General features: G+C 44.8%; 2 protein-coding genes and 1 pseudogene across 3 annotated transcripts in view; 2 read left to right on the top strand and 1 right to left on the bottom strand.

Annotated features, from left to right (window-relative positions):
* The first annotated feature begins 11,078 nt into the window (after nucleotides 1-11,078).
* Nucleotides 11,079-12,341, top strand: LOC308280211 (eukaryotic peptide chain release factor subunit 1-like; annotated as a pseudogene). The gene has a single exon. The product of its transcript is annotated as a eukaryotic peptide chain release factor subunit 1-like (transcript).
* A 1,021-nt stretch (nucleotides 12,342-13,362) lies between these two features.
* On the bottom strand, nucleotides 13,363-14,379 carry LOC308280210 (tubulin beta-4B chain-like; the record flags this gene model as incomplete). The annotated part of the gene is made up of 2 exons (XM_080720473.1): nucleotides 13,363-13,638; nucleotides 14,359-14,379. The coding sequence occupies 2 exons, from the start codon at nucleotides 14,377-14,379 to the stop codon at nucleotides 13,363-13,365; spliced, it is 297 nt and encodes a 98-aa protein (XP_080576599.1).
* Nucleotides 14,380-18,199: 3,820 nt separating this feature from the next.
* Nucleotides 18,200-23,743, top strand: part of LOC308280209 (dystrophin-like) — a gene marked incomplete at both ends in the record, with an annotated part of 562,770 nt that continues 557,226 nt past the window's right edge. Inside the window, 1 exon segment of the mRNA XM_080720472.1 lies at nucleotides 18,200-18,284. Within this exon segment, the coding sequence (XP_080576598.1) occupies nucleotides 18,200-18,284 (85 nt within the window).

Below are 23,743 nucleotides of genomic sequence, written 5' to 3'. Positions count from 1 at the left end.
CTAGTATTGAGAGTTTGTTTTATAAGCGGTTAAATCCAACATATCAAAAAGTGTGTAAATAAACAAAACAAAAACCCAATTGACACAACATTGATGATGGTGCCATCAACATAATTATATACAATATGTATATATAAGGTCCCTTAGGGCTTAGCTGAGAGAGAGAGATGGAGACCTCTGACCTTGAGACATGAATCAGTAGGCCTGTGATTAAACAGTTGCAGGCCTACATAGTCTCTGTTGTGCACTCTCTCACTGTAATTCACATTAGTTGTCTATACCTCGCTCCACCAGTCTTGTCAGATTACTGTCATCACATTCTGTAATGTGCCAAGTCTGATACAGTAATTATGATCTCTCATGTTTTGTATCACCAGTCGGAACAAAAGCTGTAATTTGAAGTGGTTTTCTCTGGCTCGCCGTCGTTCACGAGAGGAACGCCGTAATGTCAGTGACACAACATTACGGCTTCATCATACAGTAAGTTGACAATAATGCGATTTCAAGACAATGCTGGCATTATGTCTCTCTGAAGACTGGCTTAAAACTACAATCTGTACATTTTGTCATTGTGTGTCGTCTCACTCTCCCAACCCCTACTTAACCATGCAAGGTTCATCGGGAGCAGTTAGGGGTTCAGTGTCTTGCTCAAGGACACCTCAACACTAAGGTTCATCCCCCCCGGATATGATAAACGTTTATGTAACGATTATGTCGGCGTTCACATCAATTATGACATCTTTATCGTTGTGGTATGGATCCACTTCAATTGAAAACGATATTTTTGTATCGTTATCTTTTTCGTTATTGCGCCCAGTGGGAAAGGGCCTTAACTCTAGGGGAGCCCAGGACCGGTTTGCCATACGCCCACTCTACCTCTGAGCCACTGCCTCCCCCGAAGAAATATTTGATCTTCAACTTCACACAGGTTTACACATAGTTGTCACTGACTGATTTGAAAACATTTGCGAATTGAGCTTGACAGTATACACAATATATGACACTGAGCAGCTAGTAATGAGTGAGATTAGCAGTAGACAGACTCACAGATATACAGACCTTTTCGAAAGCCAGGCCAGCCACTCACCATTCCAAGGGTGCGTTTGTGCCCCATGTTGAATGCTCCGCATACCTGTGGCTGCCTGTAACCATGAAGACTAGGGGCTGGTATCTGGAATTTGTCCAGAAAGAGTTGGAGATACGGAGGGGAAGGGGAGGGGAGGGGAGGGGAGGGGAGGGGAGGGGGGGCACATAGCAAATCAATCAACCCGGGTGATGTGTCAAGATCTACTAGGCCGTCCATAGGCCTACTCAGAGGTGAACGAGGATACACATTCAGGGCTCCTACTTTTAATGAGCGGATTGGACTCTCTCCAGTGCTTGTCATTTGTGATTTATTTGTCTCTCTGTGTGAGCTGGAAGAGCTTGAGAGAGAGTGGTGTGGTTATCACTTGGCTCCTGTGGCTGTGTCGTTTTTGGCCTTTTACGGTTTACCGATTGCAAACATGCAACCGTATTCTTTCTCGACCCATGTAATTTCAAGTACCGCCAGTCAGATATCGTTGCTGTCGGGAAGAAACCTCAAACTTTTTGTGCTTTTTCGTAGATTAATGCCTTACTTCAGATCATACTAAAGCATTATACAAAGGCATTTAATGTTGCAGATCTGCAAATCGCTACGCATTTTGAGCTTGCAGATCTGCTACTTTTGATGCTTTTGAATTTGGATCCTGAACCGTTTTGGACATATGAGGTTTCCACCCGACAGAGACGATGCATTATTCCATTGATCCCCATGTGATTTTTTGGTGTTTTTTGGGGGGATCTATTATTATTATTTATTTTTTATCTTGTATGTAAATTCATTTAGATCTAAGTAAAGTAAATGAACACCATGAGATTGATTAATATCGGCTGTATACGATGGAAGCAACTATAAGCATTCACATTTTGTTGTGTTTTTTAACATAATAATCCATCTCTAAACAGATTATCAATTATATGTAATAATCACGCAAATCGGTACACACTTGCTCTACACTGATGTCATCAACATGGATCTGTCCCATTTAGCGCCACCTTCTGGCCGTTTTTTTAAAACACATTTTTGGACACTACTCCTACACATTTTGCCCTAAAATCACGCAAATCGCTACACAGCATGTCTACACTCATGTCATCAAAATGGATCTGTCCCATACAGCGCCACCATCAGGCAGATTTTTTCTAACACATTTTTGGACACTGCTCCTACAGATTTTGCCCTAAAATCACGCAAATCGGTACACAGTATGGTTACACTCATCTCATCAACATGCATCTGTCCCATATAGCGCCACCATCAGGCTGATTTTTACATACACATTTTGGCCTAAAATCACGCTGCGACCTGACGGTCGCTTATCTCCCGATTAGGGAGTCTTACTGGTAATCAATTAAATGTATTCAGAGTAGCTGTGTTACTAGGGAAACGCTTGGATCCAGAAACACTGTAACAAGAAATAAACATTGTGGACCCATTGTGGGAAAGTGTGAAAACGTCTACAATTAATCGTGTCGTGTGAAAACGTCTACAATTAATCGTGTCACCCATATGGTCAACATTGTAAAAGTAAGCTGGCATAGAATCATTGTTATCTAGCAACGGCCAGAGGGGAGAGTTGTTGTGCCAACATGGATGAGCTTAATTAAGCAAAGGTTTAAACAATTGGTTGGTCTGCCTGGCTGAGTGGCTATTGGATACTACAGGCTGATTATTCCATCTTCCAGTGCCTTAGAGCGCAGGCCAGTTATAGTCATAGAAATGGTGCAGCCTGGTCCTCTATTAAGTCTTTAACAGCTTCAGTTGGGCATTATTACAAAACTAGTCCTTGTCCTTACTCCTCCTTACCCGATTACACCTTACCCGTATATTTATAGTCTGGATGGCCGAAATGTCACACTTGACATGTGAAGCTTGACCAATCCTTATCACTAAACCTCACCAAACGTAGATTATTAGTTCTAGTGGACGGACAGACAAACATTCGGTCGATTAGTAGGCCTAGTAGTTGGAGATGTAATTTACATTATGCCTGAATGTCTCGAACATTATTATAACCACCACTTTTTCTCAGGGCAAACTATAGGGCAAACATTTGGGTCCCAAAGAGTCCCTTCCTAGCAATGTAGTGGAGTCAAACGTGCAATATTATCTATTTGAAATATAGCGGAGTGAAAGTCGTGATCTTGGGGGGGAAAAAAGAAAGAAAAATACTTAAGTACAGCACTCAAGTAAATCTACTTATAGTTACACAGTCCACCACGGATTGTTTCAGTTAATCATTCATCAATATAGAACCCACCCGGGCTGTTAAGCTTAATGATAGTGAAGAATAATTGTACTACACATATTTACCCATTATTAAACTTCTGTCGGCTTAATGCAGGTGTGCTCAATGGGGAGGTTATTTGAAGTCTGAAAAACAACGCTTTCATCTTTATAGCGAGGTGTTTTCAAACTCTAGCTACTGCATTTGAACTTCAAAGACGCAAAAATCACTAATTACGTTCTGAGGGAAAAGACGTATAGAAATGTAGGGCCTGCACTCAGTTTTTCTGACAACTTGTCAAATGGTAAAAAGTGCATAGCAAATCAGTTCCCTGTTCAAGCATGGAGCTCACAAACATGTTAAATATTCTGTTCTTCAATAACAATGCTACATTTTATGTTATTTGTATGAAATCATGTGTTTGCAGTGTTGTGCTGAAGCTACTCGTCACTATGTCTGAGTCAGAGTGACAGATGCTTCTTATATATATAGGCCTATAGCTAAGATTCTTCATTATGTTTTACCTGTGCCCCCTTTATGCCCATACATGAAGATCTTATCTGTATATGTCAGTCCTTGCCCCTTTTATGCCCAAATATGGAGATCCCTGGTGTTGTCAATATAGCCTACTGTATGCCCAAATACAGTATATTGGCATGCTTATATATGGACATATCAGTCAGATCGGCACTTCTCGACAACCGCATATATGAACAACTTGAAGGCAGGCACAACACTCCCTTGAGTCCTTGCCCATATACTGTAGGTGTGGCGAGTTTGAATTCGATCAGTCCCATATATGCACATTAGAGTTCTCAACGGGCCTGAAAATTAAGGCCCGGCCCGAGGCCCTACCCGGACCGACTAGTTAGCATACATTTTAGGCCCAACCGGGCCCGAAAACGTCGGGTCGGGTTGGGTATAGTCGGGGTTGGAAAGAATTTAGTAATAAAAAAGTTTCATTGAGCCTGAGGCCCTACCCGGCCCAAATAATTAGCATACATTTTAGGCCCTACCCTACCCTAAATTTCGTGTCGGTTTTGGATATGGTCAGGTTCAGGCAGAATTTGAGTTCAGGAGACGATCACTTGGGTTAAGATATACTTTATTGACCAGAATGAAGCAGAAAGCAAGCATCACACAGCATGGCATATTGAGCACCCTACTATAGAGACAGCATAGAATCTAAGCCTATATCTAAGCGCATAGTATTGGCAGCCTACCTTAGCTCTACTATAAGACAGCATAGAATCTATAGCCTAAGTTAGCATGGTTTGGCATGGGGTTCTGCCTCGGGCCATGGCTCGCTGAACCCACGATCCTCATGTTACCATGAGCATCGAGGGCATAACTTAATTACAGCGAGCCCTGGCCCGATACCCCCCGAGGGGGATCTAAGGCAGAACCTGAAGGTGGCGCTGGGGTGGTGGCGGGGCAGTGCTATGCAACAAGACTGAGTCCCACCATCTGACTTCCCTAAGAACTATGGGTAAGGGGGGGGGGCAGGACCTAGTGACCCACCCCCCTCCGCGCGCGCGCTCCCTTGGGACCGCCCCCTGAACTAGCTTTGATCCTTACGAATCGTCGCACTATTTCAGGAGACGATCACTTGGGTTAAGATATACTTTATTGACCAGAATGAAGCAGAAAGCAAGCATCACACAGCATGGCATATTGAGCACCCTACTATAGAGACAGCATAGAATCTAAGCCTATATCTAAGCGCATAGTATTGGCAGCCTACCTTAGCTCTACTATAAGACAGCATAGAATCTATAGCCTAAGTTAGCATGGTTTGGCATGGGGTTCTGCCTCGGGCCATGGCTCGCTGAACCCACGATCCTCATGTTACCATGAGCATCGAGGGCATAACTTAATTACAGCGAGCCCTGGCCCGATACCCCCCAAAACTACAAACCCCCAAAGCACGCCAAAATCTCAGAATCCCATGCCAGTGCTAGCCAACTGCGAGGAAGGCAGCTCTGCTGTGACTCTAGCGATTAAGTTATCATTACTGCGGGGCAAACTATGAACTGCCTTTCCTGCTAACGCAAAAAAAATAATAATTAAGCATATTAGCATCTGGCAGAGCGAATATTACTAAGGCAAAATACTAAGCAATGATATTGGCAGCTTGCCAAAAACGCTATAAGTACTGCTAAAGCAATTTAATAATTAAGAATGTTAGCAGCTGGCAGACCGAACCAACGGTGAGGAAGGTGGTACTGCTGACTATAACGATATACTGCAAGCTGACTGAAGCCATACTAAAACACCCTAGAGAAAAGCGGGAGCAGCAACATGGACGTATATATATATAGACAGCAGAACCAGAAGCAGCGATGAAACCTTTAATTCATACCAACCCAACACCCCAGCAACCACCTAGCTTTTGCATGATAGAAATATTGGAGCGCGCAGCAACGGGCCACGCAATGCAATGCGTGGCCCGCAACCTATCAGGGGCGCATGCCCCGAGTAACGCAACAGAAGCAGCAAATAAAACACGCAACCTATCAGGGGCGCGTGCCCCGAGTAACGCAGCAGAAGCAGCAAAATGAAACCCTATGGAACAACCCTGCCAATAGTGCCTGCAGCACTATTAGCATCAGCAGCAGAAGCGTTAACTGAAACGCGTCCAACTCCAGCTTGGAACCATTACGCTTCGGTCAGTCCTGTGTTGTGTGTGCTTGATAGCTTGGCGTGCAGGATCTTGAGTTAGCTGAGGGCACCAGAAGTGCTGGTGGTGTGGCTGCTCCGATCCGGAGAGAATGCAGAGTGAAGAGGGGCGGGCCGCAAATCTGGCAGCTCTCTCCGGGGGTCGTGTGACGAGGACGTCGGGCAGACAGCCCGGTGTTCAGCATGGACATGAAAGGACAGAAGGGAGAGTTAGTTCTGCGACTGACACTGGTGTACCTTCCCTGCTTAAACTGCGAGCTGCAATCTTCAGAGGCCATGTGCTAGTCGCATCTTAAGCCTGGCCTTGGTGACCGCATGTGCTTGCCGCAGAAATTACAATCTTAGCTTTAGCTGACCATAACAATGAAACCACGCCTAAGGTCGCTGACTTTTAAGATCACAGAGAAATTTTCGCAGCCCACGGAGCGCTCTGCTGCAGAGTCTGCTGCTGCACATATGAGAATCTCCACGAGATACCCGTCTTGACCTTTAAAGGCAAGCTATGCAAGCCTAGAGAGCGGCTAAAGCCCAACATTCAGTACAAGTAAGTCGCTGCTATGTAACTATGGTTGCCTATTATTAGCAAGCTTAGAGAGCGGCTGAACGCTCACAGAATCGAACAAGCAAATGCGTTGCTATTTACCTGCTAGAGTGAGGCTCCTCAGGGCATCTGGGAAAGCTGCAGCTGGCGCGAGGAATGGAGTTCCCACCGCTGGTGCTGGAACTGCAGCTTCCCATGTTCCCTTGCGACCTGGCGGTGGCGACGACGGTCGCAGCCTGACAGCGCCTCCGGAAGATGGGCCGGCACCACAGGCTTCCAGCACGACGCAGCGCTGGTTCATGCTCATGGTAGCAGCAGTAATAGCATTAACTGATGCTGTAGCGGGCGGGCGGGCAGCCGGACGGGAGGGCCGACAGGCAGGTGGGAAGGCAGGCGGGCGGGAAGGCAGGCGGCGGGCTGGCGGTAGGCCACTTCCGTCTGCTGAATATGGCGCGTGCAGGCGGGCAGGCAGGCGGGCGGGAGGGCGGGCGGGCAGGCTGGCAGGCTGGCAGCTCATGGTAGCGGCAGAAGTAGCGGAAGCTGTAGTAGCAATGCCCTCTCCAGTGCTAACCGACTCCTGACTGGTCTCATGGAATTATGCAGTAGTGGACGAAACTATAAAGAGAAACATGTTAGCAGAAAACACTCAGCCGCTGCAGCGCGACGCTGCAATGATGGCATGCTGTAGCAGCCGCTATGCAGCGGCTCCGGCAAGAAGCTGAAAGGACAAACATGATGTTAGCAGCAACATGTAGCAGCCGTGGCCCGAGCTATAAAGAAAAACGCGATGTAGTGGAACATGAAGCAGCTTTATCATGAAGCTGCAGTGCTAACCTGATGCCGTGGCAGGGGGCATGCCGCAGCTCCGGCCTGGAGCTGTAATGATAAATATGTTAGCAGAAAACCTCAGCAGCTGCAGCGCCATGCTGCTATGGCGACCTGCTGTAGTAGCAGCCAGAGCCCTAGAATGGAGAGTTGCGTCACTCCCGTTCACTTCGTGGGGCCAGGTCGTCTACGCACACATCTATTGGCGTATAGTGACAAACGGCCAACCGGAAGTTTACAAAATGCATTGAAGTCTATGAGGTGTAAAGTGACAATGAACCACGTGACCAGCGCTGTTTCTGACCCCGCGGTGACACCACTCTCTGATTATACTGCTCTGGTAGCAGCTATGCAGCATCTCCAGCACGAGCTGAAAGGATAGAAATTGTGTTAGCAGTTAGACATGTAGCAGCCGCAGCAAGAAGCTATAGGGTAAAACACGATTAGTGGAACATGTGGGCCTGCAGCCACTCCGGCCTGGAGCTGAAATAATAAACAGATGTTAGCAACCAACAAGTATTAGTTTTAGCATGAGCTGAAAGAAAACATGATGCAGCATTTTTACAAGCATCAGCCTTAGCTGTAATTATTAGCAGTTATGCTAGCACGCAGCCGCAGGTTGAGTGGAGCTAACAATAGCTGAAACTATAGGAGACATTGTGGTATCTGACTGTAGCAGCGGCAACAAGAGCCACTAGCACCATAATGTGACCATTTTTGCCTCCAAGATAGCAGCACAACGGATAAGGAGAAATCCTGGATATGAACATGATGTTACAACGGACATGTAGCAGCTTAAGCGTGAGCTGTAACCAGCACTGAAGCCAAGTGCGGCGGCTAAGGAAACACTACTAGAAATACAGTGTGCTATGTGACCCAATACTATAACCATCCCTTTTACTTCTGATACACTGGTAGCAGCTTTAACATACAGCAGTACCGATAGCTTGATGGTGTAGCAGCACACTCGCAATTTCCCAAATTGCACATTTCTAGTTTAGTAACAGACGCGTGGGAGCTGAGCATGCACTGCCCAGATAAGTATGGTGTCAGCATCCTACAAGCGGTAGCATCAGTTTTAATTTATGAGCAGCAATTACCGCAGCATTAGCAGCTTGGGTAGAGCTAGCCTCAGACGAAACCACGGAGACATGACAGAATCCAACTGCGGCAGCGGCAACAATTTGCCTATTTTACTTAGCATTTAATAAGCAGAACAACTGACAACTTAGAACTTATCAAACCCTAACTTAAAGCTTGCGGTGCGAAGAAAGCTGATGAGCTGCAGCTGATGGATGCTGAAACTGAAGAGAATATTTAGCTGGAGCTACCGAGCATTTAGAGAAGACTACGATTCCCTGCATGCACTAGCGAGTTCAACTGGTGACGTCAGGACAGACAGGCACGACCTGCGTTAGCGGAAGCAAAACATTGTTTGCACGTAAACTGTGGCACCTATGAGCTTGCTGGTTTCCTCCTCTCAGGAGCCCATGCAGACAGACATCCTTTATAGGCTTCTCAAAGAGAGGCGATTACTGTATTTAATAATTCATCCCGCGAGGGCTTCTACGCCACGGTAACTGGCAGCAGCCCTACTGTGGTCCAAGAAGCGACAGAAACCATTTAGCTGCTATGTTATAGCAACTAGCACCTCATAAGCAGCAGCTGTTAAGACGGCTAGACAGTGCAAAAAGAGGAAAACATACACATAACCCGAGGCGAGGCAGAAGCAATATAGGCCCCATACTAACTAGATTAAGCACGCTGCGGGCGAAGCTTGCTACTAGCACGACGCCGAGGCTTGGCATGATAGAGAACTACATTTCCCACACGCAGCGCTTAGTATTTGCTGCCGAACGTCATGCCGTAAATCACCGCTTGACGTGACTCGGCTAGCTCAGGAGCTAGGTGAACGCTGCCGTTTACAGACACCTGCAACCTACAAACTGAATCCTCCTAGCGTGATTCATTACCTGCTACTGATTTACCAGCTAACAGCATCCTTACCGAAATAGCCGGCTAGCAATAGCCACCAGCTAGCTCCTAGCTGACTGTACATTAAACCTGTTGTTCCGCGCTAGCCGATACGGCCCGCGCCGTTGCAAAGTACTGACATTGTTATCGACAACCCAACGACTGAGATTACTTTAACTCATGGTAGCCCAGTAAAGGCCCACCAGGGCACGAAATAAGTTAGCATTTAGCGCGTAGCCACAGCCAACTTCTATGATACTGAGTTTACCTTTGCAACTTTAGCAAGCCTGTAGCACCTTTGAAATAGCTTTAGCAACAAACAACTGAAAGTACAGAAATCAGCTAGGCACCAGCAACGATAGCAAGAAATCTGAACCTTGAAACAGCAGTTTAGAATTCAGCGATTACCAGAATAACAATCTCAAACTTCCCATACACCTGGCCAAGAACACAGCTTCTTAGTTTGGCAGCTAAGAACATGAATTGAGCGATAGTAAAATAGCAGAAACAGCCAGAAATACTCAGCCAAGTTAGACACCCTGTCCAAGCGGTGGGCAGCAGCACAGCTACCTGCAAGCAACAAGTGTGGCACTTGTGTGTGTACTGCAGCGTGGTAGCAGCAGCAGTGCTATGCAACAAGACTGAGTCCCACCATCTGACTTCCCTAAGAACTATGGGTAAGGGGGGGGGCAGGACCTAGTGACCCACCCCCCTCCGCGCGCGCGCTCCCTTGGGACCGCCCCCTGAACTAGCTTTTAACTCTAATGCACATGACAGTATGGGCATAGCGGTCAGATCTGTGGCTCTGGACAACTGGTGTCGGAAGAATGCTGTTCCTGATTAGCTAAAAGTTGATAAAAACAGGCCGACTAGAACAATAGCCTGGTTGTCCTACTGGCAACCACACTAACTAGAAAGATGCAATTAGAAATTGCAAGTGTGGTTGCCTATTTATTGTCTGGGTAGCCACATTTTCATGTGAAGCTCGGCCAATCCTCAAGCTAGCATCACTCCCCCATTGAACTCAATAATGGTGATGTCACAGAGAATTCTGCTTCCTGATTGGCTTAAAAGATGATCCATAATAGAAAACAGGCCTCGTGTCACGGCAACCACACTTGCAATTTCCAATTGGATCTTTCTAGTTAAGTGTGCAAGTAGGCTACTGCATACGGTGTCCAGTGTGTATCTGTGTGTCCAGTGTGTCCGAGTCATCCAATGGGAAAACCCTTGAAAAAACACAGGGATGATGTCAACACCAACAAGTGTGACCTGATATAAATAACAAGGGGAAAGTTGGTACCTTGGCAGGGTGCCAACTTGCCCAACCACATACTGTACATACTTGTGTGCTCTGCTGGCGCACATGTTGGCCATGTATGGCCACGAGTGCACAAGGCGCAAGTTAGCACCTGGACAGAGTGCAGTCTAGTTTTTTTGTGCCATGATGCCATGACAACATATTGAGGTTAGACAACTCACTCCATATTTGGGTGTAGCTGTGCATTGGACTCCTTCTATGGTTATGGTTGAGTCATAGTGACATAAGCGTGATGTCCGCCGGTAATATACATATAGGATAACGACCTGAGACTAGTCAACATAATTTCTCCAACCACTGATTGGGCGAGTTTGGCAGAGAGTGTTGTAGCTTGAAGGCGGCGGACGGCGAAGTGAGCAGAAAGATGGCGCACAACTCCAGCGTGGCAGACGACAATGACGAGACAAGGAGAATGAAGAGCCTGATCAAAGATTTGGAGGCTGCCCGTGGCAATGGCACCAGCATGATCTCCTTGATCGTTCCTCCTAAGGGTCAGATATCTTGACTGTCCAAGATGTTGGCTGATGAAGAAGCCACAGCCTCCAACATCAAAAGCAGAGTCAACAGACACTCTGTGCTCGGAGCCATCGCCTCTGTGCGGGAGACGCTGAAATACTACAACAAAGTCCCACCTAATGGTTTGGTGGTGTATTGTGGCACAAATGTGACGGACAAAGGCAAAGAGAAGAAGGTCAACATTCACATGGAACCATTCAGACCAATCAACACCTTCCTGTACCTCTGTGACAACAAGTTCCACACCGAGGCATTGACAGCCCTGCTCTCTGATGACAGCAAGTTTGGCTTTATTGTGATTGATGGCAGAGGGGCCCTGTTTGGTACACTGCGGGGAAACGCCAAGGAGGTGCTGCACAAGTTCACCGTTGACTTGCCCAAGAAGCACGGCAGAGGAGGACAGTCAGCTCTGCGTTTCGACCGTTTGGGAACGGAGAAGAGACACAACTACCTGAGGAAGGTGGCTGAGTCGGCTGTCCAACACTTTGTGTCTAATGACAAGGTAAATGTAGCCGGGATGGTTCTGGCTGGCTCTGCCGACTTAAAGACTAAACTCTTTAAGTCTGACATGTTTGATCCGAGGTTAAAGGCGAAGGTGCTGAAGCAGGTGGATATATCCTACGGGGGAGAGAATGGTTTCACCGAGGCCATCAAGCTCTCCGCAGACGACCTCTCCGATGTCAAGTACAACCATGAAGCAAAGCTTTTAGAACTGTACTTTGCAGAGATCAAGAAGAACGAGATGGAGAATGGGAGGTACTGCTTTGGGGTGGAGGACACACTGAAAGCCCTGGCAATGGGAGCAGTGGAGACCCTCCTCGTCTACGAGAATCTAGATACTATGCGATGTGTTCTTCGTGTGCGCGGCACAGAGGGCAATGGAGCTGAGACTGACGAGAAGACCTTGTATTTAACACCAGAGCAGGAGAAGGACAAGTCCTATTTCACAGACAGGGAGACGGGGCAGGAACATGAGCTCATTGAGAGCATGCGTCTGCTTGAATGGTTCGCTGACAACTACAAGAGGTTTGGAGCCGTGCTGGAGAGAGTCACGGACAAGAGCGAGAAGGGGTCTCAGTTTGTCAAGGGCTTTGGAGGCATCGGCGGTATTTTACGGTACTGGGTGCCTTTCCAAGAGGACGAGGATGATCTGGCATTTGATGTGGAAGAGTAAGAGAATGTCTAGTTCTAATACTGGGAGGAAAGAAGAGAAGAGAATTACATGTCTCTTTTGAAGCATGTGAGAGAGAGGGGGGCAGACACACTTTCCGACACCAGTTTTACACACAAACATGCAGAACAGACTGAAGAACCTTGCACTCACTATCCTCACATACGTTTTAATGTTGGTGGGTGTGAAATGTCACATTTAGGACGCATTGTTTGCCTTGGGTTACTTAACAGACGTGACATGTCCATATATACGGGGACCACTTGGAATCAGATTTCTTTTCTTACTGGTAACTGCTGCTGTTTGCATTTCATGAGGGATATTTAAGTAAACTAGACCAGGTCAACCTGGTTGTGCCAGACCCCGGTTCTGCCAGCCCTCTGGGCCTATAAATTTAATGGTACATTTATAGGCTGTCTGTCCCTTTATAGGCTGTCTGTCCCTCCCTCATGTCATCATCATTTGTGACATCATTGTGACCAAATATGGAGAAAAGAGGGAGGGACAGACCGACAGACAAAGCAAAAGGCTTGTGATGACATGAAGGCTTTGTCTGGGTAACAGTGGAGTGGCCTCTATCAGAGTTCCCCTTAAATTTGTTAACAATACAGGCTCTCCTGAAGAGCGCAACCTTTGTTTCGTCAATAGCCCTGTGCAGGCTCTAATGGCTTTCACATCCACTAAGGAATATTTCCTTAAGTTGAATGATTCAGATCTGGTAAACAAGCCTGTTACTAAGGAATTTAAAAGAGTCCTTCAGACTACAGGGGGGGGGACTGTGTCTCTGGCAGTGCTGAGGAAGGTGGTGGGTCAGTGTGTAGGGAGAAAGTATGCAGGGGAACAGGAAGATGCCAATGAATTTTTGATCTACTTACTGCAGGCCCTTCATGTCATTGTGATGACATGAAGGCTTTGTCTGGGTAACAGTGGAGTGGCCTCTATCAGAGTTCCCCTTAAATTTGTTAACAATACAGGCTCTCCTGAAGAGCGCAACCTTTGTTTCGTCAATAGCCCTGTGCAGGCTCTAATGGCTTTCACATCCTCTGAAGATCTGGCCGAAGGGGCCCGACCTCACGGCATCCATGGTGCCCGGCTCGAGGTCCACCAGCACGGTGCGAGGGACGAACTTGCTGCTGGTGGCCTCGGTGTAGTAGACGTTGGTCCTCTCCAGCTGCAGGTCGCTGTCGCCGTTGTACGTGCCGGTGGGGTTGACGCTGTGCTCGTCGCTTCTGACATCCCAGATCTGATTGCCGCACTGGCCAGCCTGCATGCTGACTATTTCCCTCGTGATATCTAAGTCCTAAAACCTTCTCTGCAATAAATGTAAATACAAGCTTCTACCTATAGGCTTCTCTCCTTATCCCTGTCTATGTTTGAAGTTAAAGAGATTGTTTGACCTGGCAGGTTATATGGTCGACCAGAACTCTGGCCTGACGTCACACACAATGCAAACCTTTGCCTGACAACCTTTGCCACAAAGCCTTTTGTAGGCCGACCCAGAGGGTCTGAGGGTCTGTCGGTCAACCTGGTTGTGCCAGACCCCGGTTCTGCCAACCCCCTGTCTGTCATCATCATTTATGACATCATGCCTTTTGTAGGCATGTCATCATCATGTCATCATCATATATACCCTTTATATAGAAGAGGGACAGACCGACATTTGCTTATGTAGGCCTACCCATTTCATGGGTCTGGCAATAAAGTGCTGAAAACATAATAATAGAAATAAACTAGAAAGATGAAATTTGAAATTGCGAGTGTGGTTACCGACGTGACTATATTCTGCAGTAAGCTAACTGTCATGTGAAGCTCGACCAATTGATTTCAACTCCCATTGATTCCCCATGATTCCCACAATCCCACTAGTGATTCCGACTCCCATTGATTACCCTGCCATTTCCAATGGCAGCGGACAAAAAGTCTATAAAAGGTTACAGGTTACCCTAGAAGTCTATAAGGTTTCGCAATAACTATAATGTGGTTGCCCTGTCAGGCAACCACACAAAAAAAAAAGGTTTACCATTACAATCTCAATTCCCATATCGAGTATCCAATGTAAACAAGCCTGGATGATGTGAGAGTCGTTCTAACAGCTGCCCTCCGATTCCTTATAGAAATGTATAACATAAAAAAACTAGAAAGATGAGATTCTGGGAAATTGCGAGCGTGGTTGCATATTTAAAGGCTGGACAAAATGTCACGTGAAGCTCGAGGCGTTGTGAGCTTGTAGATCGGCTATTTTTTACCAATGTTTCCCTCAAGTGTTTAATTAAGCAATATTACACGAGAGGGTGTGGGTTATCGTAATTATTGGCACGCCTGCGTTGCCATGGGCACAAGCCGAAGGCGAGTGCCTATGGCAGCGTAGAAGTGCTGAGAGGGAGAGGGAGCGCTTCAGCTCGCACAGCTGTTATCTTTGTCACCAGTCTTTTCACCTCAGAGGAAAGACTGCTAGATGAGACCTGTGTGGTAATGCTCATTATTCGCACGGGTAGAAAGCTGTCAACCAATCAGATTGCTTCGTTGGAACTACCTGTTGTATAATACAAAATAATTTGGTAGCCCTCCTGTAGTACTGTAAGTCTGATGACCCCCCCAGGGGTCCCAGACTACACATTTTGAGTTTGCAGACAAATTAGAATAGCATAATCAAATGTTGCTTTTAACAAGCACAAAGTACATGCCAATACTTTATAGAACCTTTAATTTATGCTCATATTACAGTATGTGTCATGAGGAAAACTCAAGAGAATAGTTGTTCCCATTAAGTTCCCAAAATGATATGTATTTGGCTGCAGGACCCCCCTGAAGCAACGATTTGAGATTAAAGAAAAAAAATCACAAAAATATTGAATATTCAAATATGTGCAAAGCTCATAGCGCAGCCCAAGTGCAGGCTATGAGCTTGTATAATTGCTATTTTTGAATAGCCAAATGTGGTTAAAGTGGTTAACTTTGAGAACCTGCCCTATAGGACTGTGGTTCTCAACCTGTGGGTCCGGACCCCCAGAGTGGTCCCCAAATTATTTTGGGGGGTCCCCAGATGATTAGCTTAATGTGAAACGTTGTTTTCTCACTCAACAGTAAACAAACAATCATGAAGTTTAAGTGTATAGAGTTATCTAAACATTTCTAGTGTATAGATCGGCTGTTTTTAATTAGCACTATTTCACAATAGAACTGTGTTATACAAAATGCTATGCCTCAACTCTTAGTGCTCGTCAGGGTGAGGGGTCCCCAGTTAAAATATGATTATTTTGGGGGTCGCGGCCTGAAAAGGTTGAGAACCACTGCTATAGGAGACAACACTGCATAGCTGAGACAGTGGCCGGGAGTTTGAGATGCCAAGGCCATGGTATATAGTTTCTGGTTGTCATGATGATGACAAGTTAGATAGCTGGTTCTGAATGGCGTCCGAGGACCCTCAGGGGTACATGGGGGGTTTTGGTGTCACCAGCTAAACATGCAGCAGTGGAAAAAGTACTCTGTTGTTTTACTTAAAGGGGAAGACCACCCATTTTCAATATTGAACTATGTCATTAATATATAGGAGTTGTGTGGACATAAAAAAAAAGTGTTCATCCCTTCTGTGTTGCCTAGAACTGGAGGATTGATTTGGGGGTTTGTATATTTAAATCACATCGATGTGATTTAGCAATACTGCAATGTAGAAAATACTCTGTTACAAATAAAAGTCATTCTAAATTGACTAGAGTGAAAGTACAAAGGATTTTGGTATCAAAATGTACTTAAATTTGCACAAGTTAAAAGTATTCATTATACAGAATGTCCTGTTTCAAATTTTCAATTGTAAAAATCTTTTGAAAATAGCAGATATATCTTCAGGCTTGCAATGCATCGCATTGTGACATTGTGAGCTTGTAGATTGGCTATTTTCAAATGGCCAAAATTATACGGCTGAAGGTGGTTAAGTATGTTTTGCAATAATAATGAAAATCAACAAAGTAACTTGTAATTGAAGTTTTCAAATAATTGTAGTGGAGTAGAAGAGAAGAGGTGTAAAGTGTAAAGTAAAATGACTGAAAATTGAAAATACTCTAGTAAAATAAAAGTAGGCTATACTGTCCTAAGCATACTTAGTTACTTTACATCACTGCAGCTAAATTATTTAGTCAACCCAATTAATGGACCAAATGGAATTGGTTCCATATTATGGTGCCCTATGGAATCGAGGATTATTATTATTATTTTTTTTTATTATTATTATTTTCAAGTTCTCGCATTAGACCACCTTATAGTAATGAATAGAAGAAAAGCATAACGCCTGCTTACCATGAGATCAAGGCATCTAATTATAGCAGCCGCGTAACGGCCATGCCATCCCACTAACGCCCGCTCCCCTGCTGTGACTCCTCTTCCTCAGGCATCTAAACCCCTAACATTTAACTTAAATAAACCCTAACCTAAAACACACTATAACCTATAACCACAACCCTCACAGAAATTATAACTTCAAAACGTGTTCCCCTGAGCGAAACACCTGGGAAAGAGGTTCACTCTCACAGCCTCTGGATGTACACATGTGTGCGCGCGCGCGCGCATGCCGGCCGGTCCTGGGTCCCCGCGTCAGTGGGCCGGGAGGGGCAGAGAGAACGCTTCTCTCTCACGGTCACGGCCACCGGCAGGGGCGTCACACTTGGGGGGGAAAGTTGGACTGAGTTAATAGGGCCCATGGTGGAGGGGCCTTAATTATTTTATACTTCTATTGAAAAATAGCAGATATACAAGCGCGAGCTTGTAGATCTGCTATTTTTGAAAAGACGTGAAAATGTGTGCACATTTTTTAATAGGCCTATGTGTATTAAAAAATAAAAAATAAACTGAAATTTTGAGATGGGGGTTCGTGGCCAAATAGGCCTGCATATCATTTTGGGGGTCCTTCACATGAAAAGGTGTGAGCACCACTGACATATAGAAACATAGAAACAAGTAAAAAAAAAAAAAAGAAAAAAAAACTTTGAAGACTTTAGAAGACTTAGAAGGATTAGAAGGATTTAGAAGACATTTATAGAATCGTGTCAAAGATATTCAAAGACCTGCACAATCTTTCACGATTTTTCAAAAATAGCAGATCTACAAGTTCGCGGCGGCGCTGTGAGCTTGTATATCTGCTATTTATCAATGGTTAAAGCAAAAAATGATGCATATTAATATTATTGCGTTCCCATTCACGGGGGGCCCACAGCGAATCCTTGTACCCAGGGCCCAGAATTTGGTGTGACACGCCTGGCCACCGGATAGCAACAGGAGGAGAGTGAGGCGGACGTTATTCCTAAACGCTAAAAGGCGGCACGGAAATGGGGTAGGCTATTGATGCATGCATGGCTGGGTGGCTGCTGGCCTGGGTGGGGTGGGTATCGGGTTTTACGCATGGCGTCGCACCTCCAAACGGGGCAGGGGGGGCTCGCCATGGCTATCCGCCACCTCACAGACTATTTTTAAGGTGAGAAATGCTCCAGCAGCCTGCGGGGGGGTTGGGGGGGATAAACACCTGCTCATGTCCGTCTAAAACGACCCCCCGTCCGTCCGTCCGTCCGTCCGTCCGTCCATCCAGCCCTTCTGCTGCTGCGCTCTGCCGTCCGTCCGTCCGTCACTCACTCACTCTGGTCTTTACCACCGAAGTTTTCTCGATAAACACTCCACTATACCTGCACCTGACGACCACCTCCTCCTCTCTCTGTTTGACCGTCGCCTATATCGCCTGGATTTGAACTTTTTATTTTCTTCTCCTTCTCTCCCCCCGAGGATTTAAATTGTTTGTTTGACGTCCCTTATTTATTCCCTTCGGAGAAACTTTTTCTTTTTTGGGGGGACCCCCTGCGGACGTGGTCGTTGCCGATATGGCGGATCAGGCTGTGCGCCCCGAGGACTACTGCGACGAAGCGGTGGAGGACGAGTTTGGAGAGATCATCAAGTGTCGATCCGGTAGGAGAATTAAATAAAACACGTGTGTGTGTGTGTGTGTGTGTGTGTGTGTGTGTGTGTGTGTGTGTGTGTGTGTGTGTGTGTGTGTGTGTCAGTGTGTGTGTGTGTGTGTGTGTGTGTGTGTGTGTGTGTGTGTGCTGTGTGCTACGTGCGTTCGTGCGCGTGTGATGGCATACCCATGCGTGTGCAGTGTGCACGCAGGTTTGGGGACCATCAAGTTGAAGAAAAGGCCTGGGGATATTTGTGTGTGCATGTGTGTGTGGCGCTGTCTACACAATATGCTGTATGTAGGGAGTTCATCTGTCATTCATAGCTGTCTGCTGTTTTCAAAATCACAACTACACTGTTCTGAGTATAAGCATAAGTCACACCATTGCTGTATTATTTGGTTGTTAAAAATAATATGATGTGTTACGTAACCAGTACCACCACCAGTTGTGTGATCCTCTTCCATAAGACATAAACTTCTGTAAAGTAACTAAGTATTTGCTCAGGTACTGTAGCCTACTTGTAATTTTTAGGTTGTCCTATTTTTTATGTTAATGGATATTTCCAATTACTTTTACTTCTACTCCACTATGTCTCAGAGGCAAATACTTACTCCTTTACATATGGCCTAATTGAAATTTTTTGTTATTAGTTACTTTATTTGGATGGCTAATTGAAAACTATGGCTAATTGAAAACAGCAGATCAACAAGCTCACAACAAAGTGTTGTGAGCTTGTAGATCAGCTATTTCTTTTTACAATTGTTATTATTATTATAACTAGTGAAAGGTTACATTCTGCATACTGAGTACTTTTACTTTTGGTACTTTAAGCATATTTTGATGCCAATATACTTTTGTGCTTTTGATTACCGGACTTTCACTAACACTGTGTTTCTACTTTGCACTATTGATACTTTTACTTAGGTTAACAACGTGAGTACTTCTTCCATAACTGCACAACATAATTCCTATAGCTAAAGAATGTCCTGATGTAGCAGCTGGCCGGTTGGCTGAGTGAATGTGAGGACAATCTGAGGAACTCTGCTGCCATATGGGGACCTCAAAGCAGTGTTGTTTTTGACAGCAAATTTTGATTTAGTTTTAGTCATAGTCTTTTGAATAAAATGTCTTTTAGTTTTAGTCATAATTTAGTCACCAGAAAAGTTTTAGTAACATTTTAGTCGACTAAATATCATAGGATTTTAGGCGACTAAATCTACAGTTGATTTAGTCAACTAAAATGTATTTTGGCAGGCCTTGATGGCATCGTAATGGCATTGTAATGATTTTACACTTCGTTGCGTGCTGCGACGCGTTGTGAGCTTGTAGATCTGCTATTTTCAGCACGCAACACCTGAAAGCAACCAAACATAAAATGACTCTCTTCAGCACTAGTCCCTCCCTAACGTTTTAGTCTAGTTTTTATTTTGTTGACGAAATTGACAATATATTTAGTCTTAGTTTTAGTCATCACAGCTTAGTTCTTATTTTGTTTTTATTTCGTTTTCGTCAGTGAAAAAAAGTCTACAAAAAATGTCGCCATAGTTTTAGTCGACAAAATCAACACTGCCTCAAAGACTTATAGACTATTATAGATATTCATAAACTGAATAAATATTGAAGGAGGTCCAGTCAATGAGTGTGTGGGTAGTCATTTGGTTCCATTTAACACTGGCTCGGTTCAACATTTGCCTTGAAATAAATAAAGCTGTGCTGTTGATGGAGACGACAGAATACTAACCTTTTTGCTGTGGAGACACAGATATGCCATTGCACTTTTCAGAGCGTCCAGTCGGATGCCATATCGACTGCCTGTGTTTTTGACGAATCTAGCATGGTTAAAATGGAGTTGGAAGTTAGGAGTCGGCGTGTCTGATAAAATGAATATCAAATATCTAAATACTGAATCAAGCAAATTAAAAACATCTCCAGGGTGGTCACAACAGCCTGATTAGATGATAAAATGACCAAACGTTTTTTTTTTTTTTTTCTTTTCTTGTTTTTTTTTTAAGTGAAATATCCCTTTAACAAAGCACCATGTAAGGCTCACAGCAGCAAGAGCAACCAATCAGAATGAAACAGCTAAGAGGAACAGGAAGTGATGCGCAACTTTTACACAAGGAATCATGGGACACAGGAAACTTGTGGATACTATTACAGGTCAGTGGTTCCCAAACCGTTTAGCTCGAGACCCAAAAGAGAGATTAGATGTTTTCCCGGGACCCAAACTAGTGAAGACAGCAGATCTACAAGCACACAACATGTTGCTTCGCACCATGTTGTGAGCTTTTAGATCGTCTATTTTCACTACTTTTTAAGTTAGTATCAAAACATCCACCTCATATCCGTCAGTGAGTGTGTCACGCTAATAATACACAGCAATTAGTCACCAATTGACTTCAGTCCCTCCCTCCCATTCCATCCATGAAGGCAGGTCACAAAAAGTTGTAAGTAACCCATTTGGTGTAACTCACATGGCTCTGTGGCGCGTCGCTGATTGGCTCTCACATGAAAAGCTAAATGTCTGTGTGTGTGCATCTCTGTTTGTCTTTCTCTGTGCGGTGCCAGAAGCTCTATTGTTTCATCGCTTCTTGCCGTTAGGGCGTTTTAATAATATTGTTTTTATTTTTAGGACCACTTCACCTCTGGGACAACCAGATCTTATTTCATTGTTGTTTGGGATGGCATGCGGAAATCCTAAAATATCTAAAAACACAGATTGAACACGAAAAAATAACTCAGGATTGTGTTGATCGTGTCCCAAACAACAATAAAATAAGGTCTGGTTGTCCCAGAGGTGAGGGGGTCCTTTAATAAAATAAAATAAATTGAAACATATATTATTATTTTTAATGTAGGAAAATAAATGGGACTTTTACTCGAGTCGTGACCCATACAAATTGGTCCACTGTTTGGGAAACAGTGCTATAGGTGGTTCCACTACTACCAACTTCACTCCTAGTGTACCAACTCCCCTTGCGGCGCTTATGTCAGAGTGAAATACTTGTGCAACTGTATGTTTCCTAGGTGGGTAGGATGGTACAGTAGCTGCCGAGGTGAGCTGCAGTGTGATTCACTGTTCTTGTGTTTAAGAGACGGGTCTCTAGACGGTAAGTGGAGGTAGAATCTGAACACAGGCAGGATGTAGAGACTACACTGTTGCATTTACCTTCAATTCCTCCGGTACTTTGTCGTGTGCGTGTGCGTGCGTGCGTGCGTGCGTGCCTGCGTGCGTGCGTGTGCAGGCATATGTGTGTGGTTCGTTCTGACCATTTCTTTTCTAATTCACTTAGATTTAATTAGTTTTTAGAGCAGCTTTGCTAGTTTTTATTCGTTTTTACTTTTTGTGACAACACTTTAGTTTTTATTAGTGTTAGGGCACAGTCACACGCACTTTTATTCTACCTTTGAGCGGCGGATTGTATTTCAATGGGACTTTAGCGGTTTGCTGCTAGTTGTGGATTTCTGGAGAAAAAAACTAAAAAAAACACTCCATTCCCATTAAAATGCATTGGCAGAATCCAAGCTCATAATAATGTGGTAAGACTGTGCCCTTAGAGAGTGTGTGTGTGCGTGCGTGCGTGCGTGCGCGTGCGTGTGTGGGTGGTTGCATGTTGGTATTATATGGAGTGTTGAAATTTAACTGGAAAATCACTCTGTCTTTGACAGAATGTGCTCAACTTGACCAGTGCCAAATTCCACATCATCTCTCTTTGGATCTGACAGAACATAATGGCACTGATACTGACTCTGTAGAATCCTTGCCTTGGTACATTATTATCCTAACTGATGGTTTTAAAATGTAGTGCTGTGAGGGTTAAAAGAACACCCAGGACTTTACAGTCACGCTCCTGTACAGCAGTGTCTGAAAATAGCCGCTCTACAAGCTCACAGCGCGTCATGCTGTGACACATTATGAGCTTGTAGATCTGCTATTTTCAGAGAGCAACACCCAAGCGCAACCAAACATCAAACGCCTTGTCTTTTAGTTCTACTGGATCTCTTCTCCACTAGTCCCTCATTAACATTAGTTTTTATTTGTTGATGAAATTGTCAACATGTTTAGTCTTAGTTTTAGTCTTCATAGCTTAGTTTTTGTTCAGTTTTTATTTAGTTTTCGTCAGTGAAAAAAAGGTAGTCGACGAACATTTTACGTCATAGTTTTAAGTCGAGGAAATCAACACTGCTGTGCAGGTGTCACCGTGTCAGTAGACTCACTGCCGCTGACAGAGCAGAGCTAGCTTTTGGACTTTCTGAGAATAAAGATTTTCCCCTCCAGGCAGCCCCCACAAAGCAAAGCAAATCAAAATGATTTAATTCAGGGGAAAACGTGCCATCCCGATCAGCCATTCCACCCAAAGCATTCTCTGGGACCTTTCAGCTCTAGCCTACTCTGCTGTAATCTGCCTGCATAGCTCTGGGGTGAACTGGACCCGTGAGCTATAGCCAGCCATGTCTAATTCATTCTTTTATAATAATAAATGATTTCGCTTTTTCTAATAGATATTCAACCAAAAAAGAAAGTGTTGTGACACATTGCTTTAAATTGTAATGCTATTTTCACCTCTATACACATATACTGTACTGTGTATATATAGCGATGAGATGAAATATAAATTGGGGCATTGGCCGGCAGCTTAACTCATTGGCTGACCAGGATTGAAGCTCCAGAAATCAGCCCCAGGGCCGAAATAACGATTTTGAGTTGCCCCACAGTGTGGGCCGGAAGGCACAGCTTTTTTTGTCGTGTTGTTGCGGCATGTGGCGCCGTCGGTCAGTGTGTGGTTTGTGTGTTGTGTGCTGGTGTGAGTGAGTGAGTGTGCCAGTGAGTGAGTGAATACCAGTGTGCTGGCTTGGAGGCAGAAGTCACAGGGGACCTCTGTTTCCAGATATAGCGTCTGTAAATACCAAATGACCTGATATACTCCGCAAGTGTGGTAAGCAGACCGAACAGACAGACAGACTGTCTCAGACAGACAGACAGACAGACAGACAGACAGACAGACAGACAGACAGACAGACAGACTGACTGGTGGGTGAGGTGAGGTGTAAATTCACACGATGGGTAGACCTGTCACAATTATTACATAATCGTCTAATCGCAATTATTTGACATTTTATTATTTTTATTTTGTCATAATCTTCATCAAAGTTACTACAGGGGGTCCTCCAGATCTTTGTGTAATAGAAGCCTTTTACCATTTGAACCCTAGCCTCCATATTCAGAGAACATTAGCCAAAAATAACAGATTTACAAGCTCACAATGCCTCGCACTGCGAGGCGTTGTGAGCTTGTAGATCTGTTATCTTCGGCTAAGAGGTTTGGTGTAGAGGGGGGAAAAAGAGCAGACTAAGTACAGAGTGAAAGGTCAAGTTTAAGTATTGACCGTTCAAGTGGCTAAATATCTGAGAACACAAATTGACATGAGTCCAAAAATACACTGATGATTGTGTTGTCAAACAATGAAA

The sequence above is a fragment of the Nannobrachium achirus genome (genome assembly GCF_963921795.1).
Source record: "Nannobrachium achirus genome assembly, chromosome: 24".
Lineage (NCBI taxonomy): Eukaryota > Metazoa > Chordata > Actinopteri > Myctophiformes > Myctophidae > Nannobrachium > Nannobrachium achirus.
Note: the sequence above shows the minus strand (reverse complement) of the source record. Positions and strands in the feature narration are given on the sequence as shown.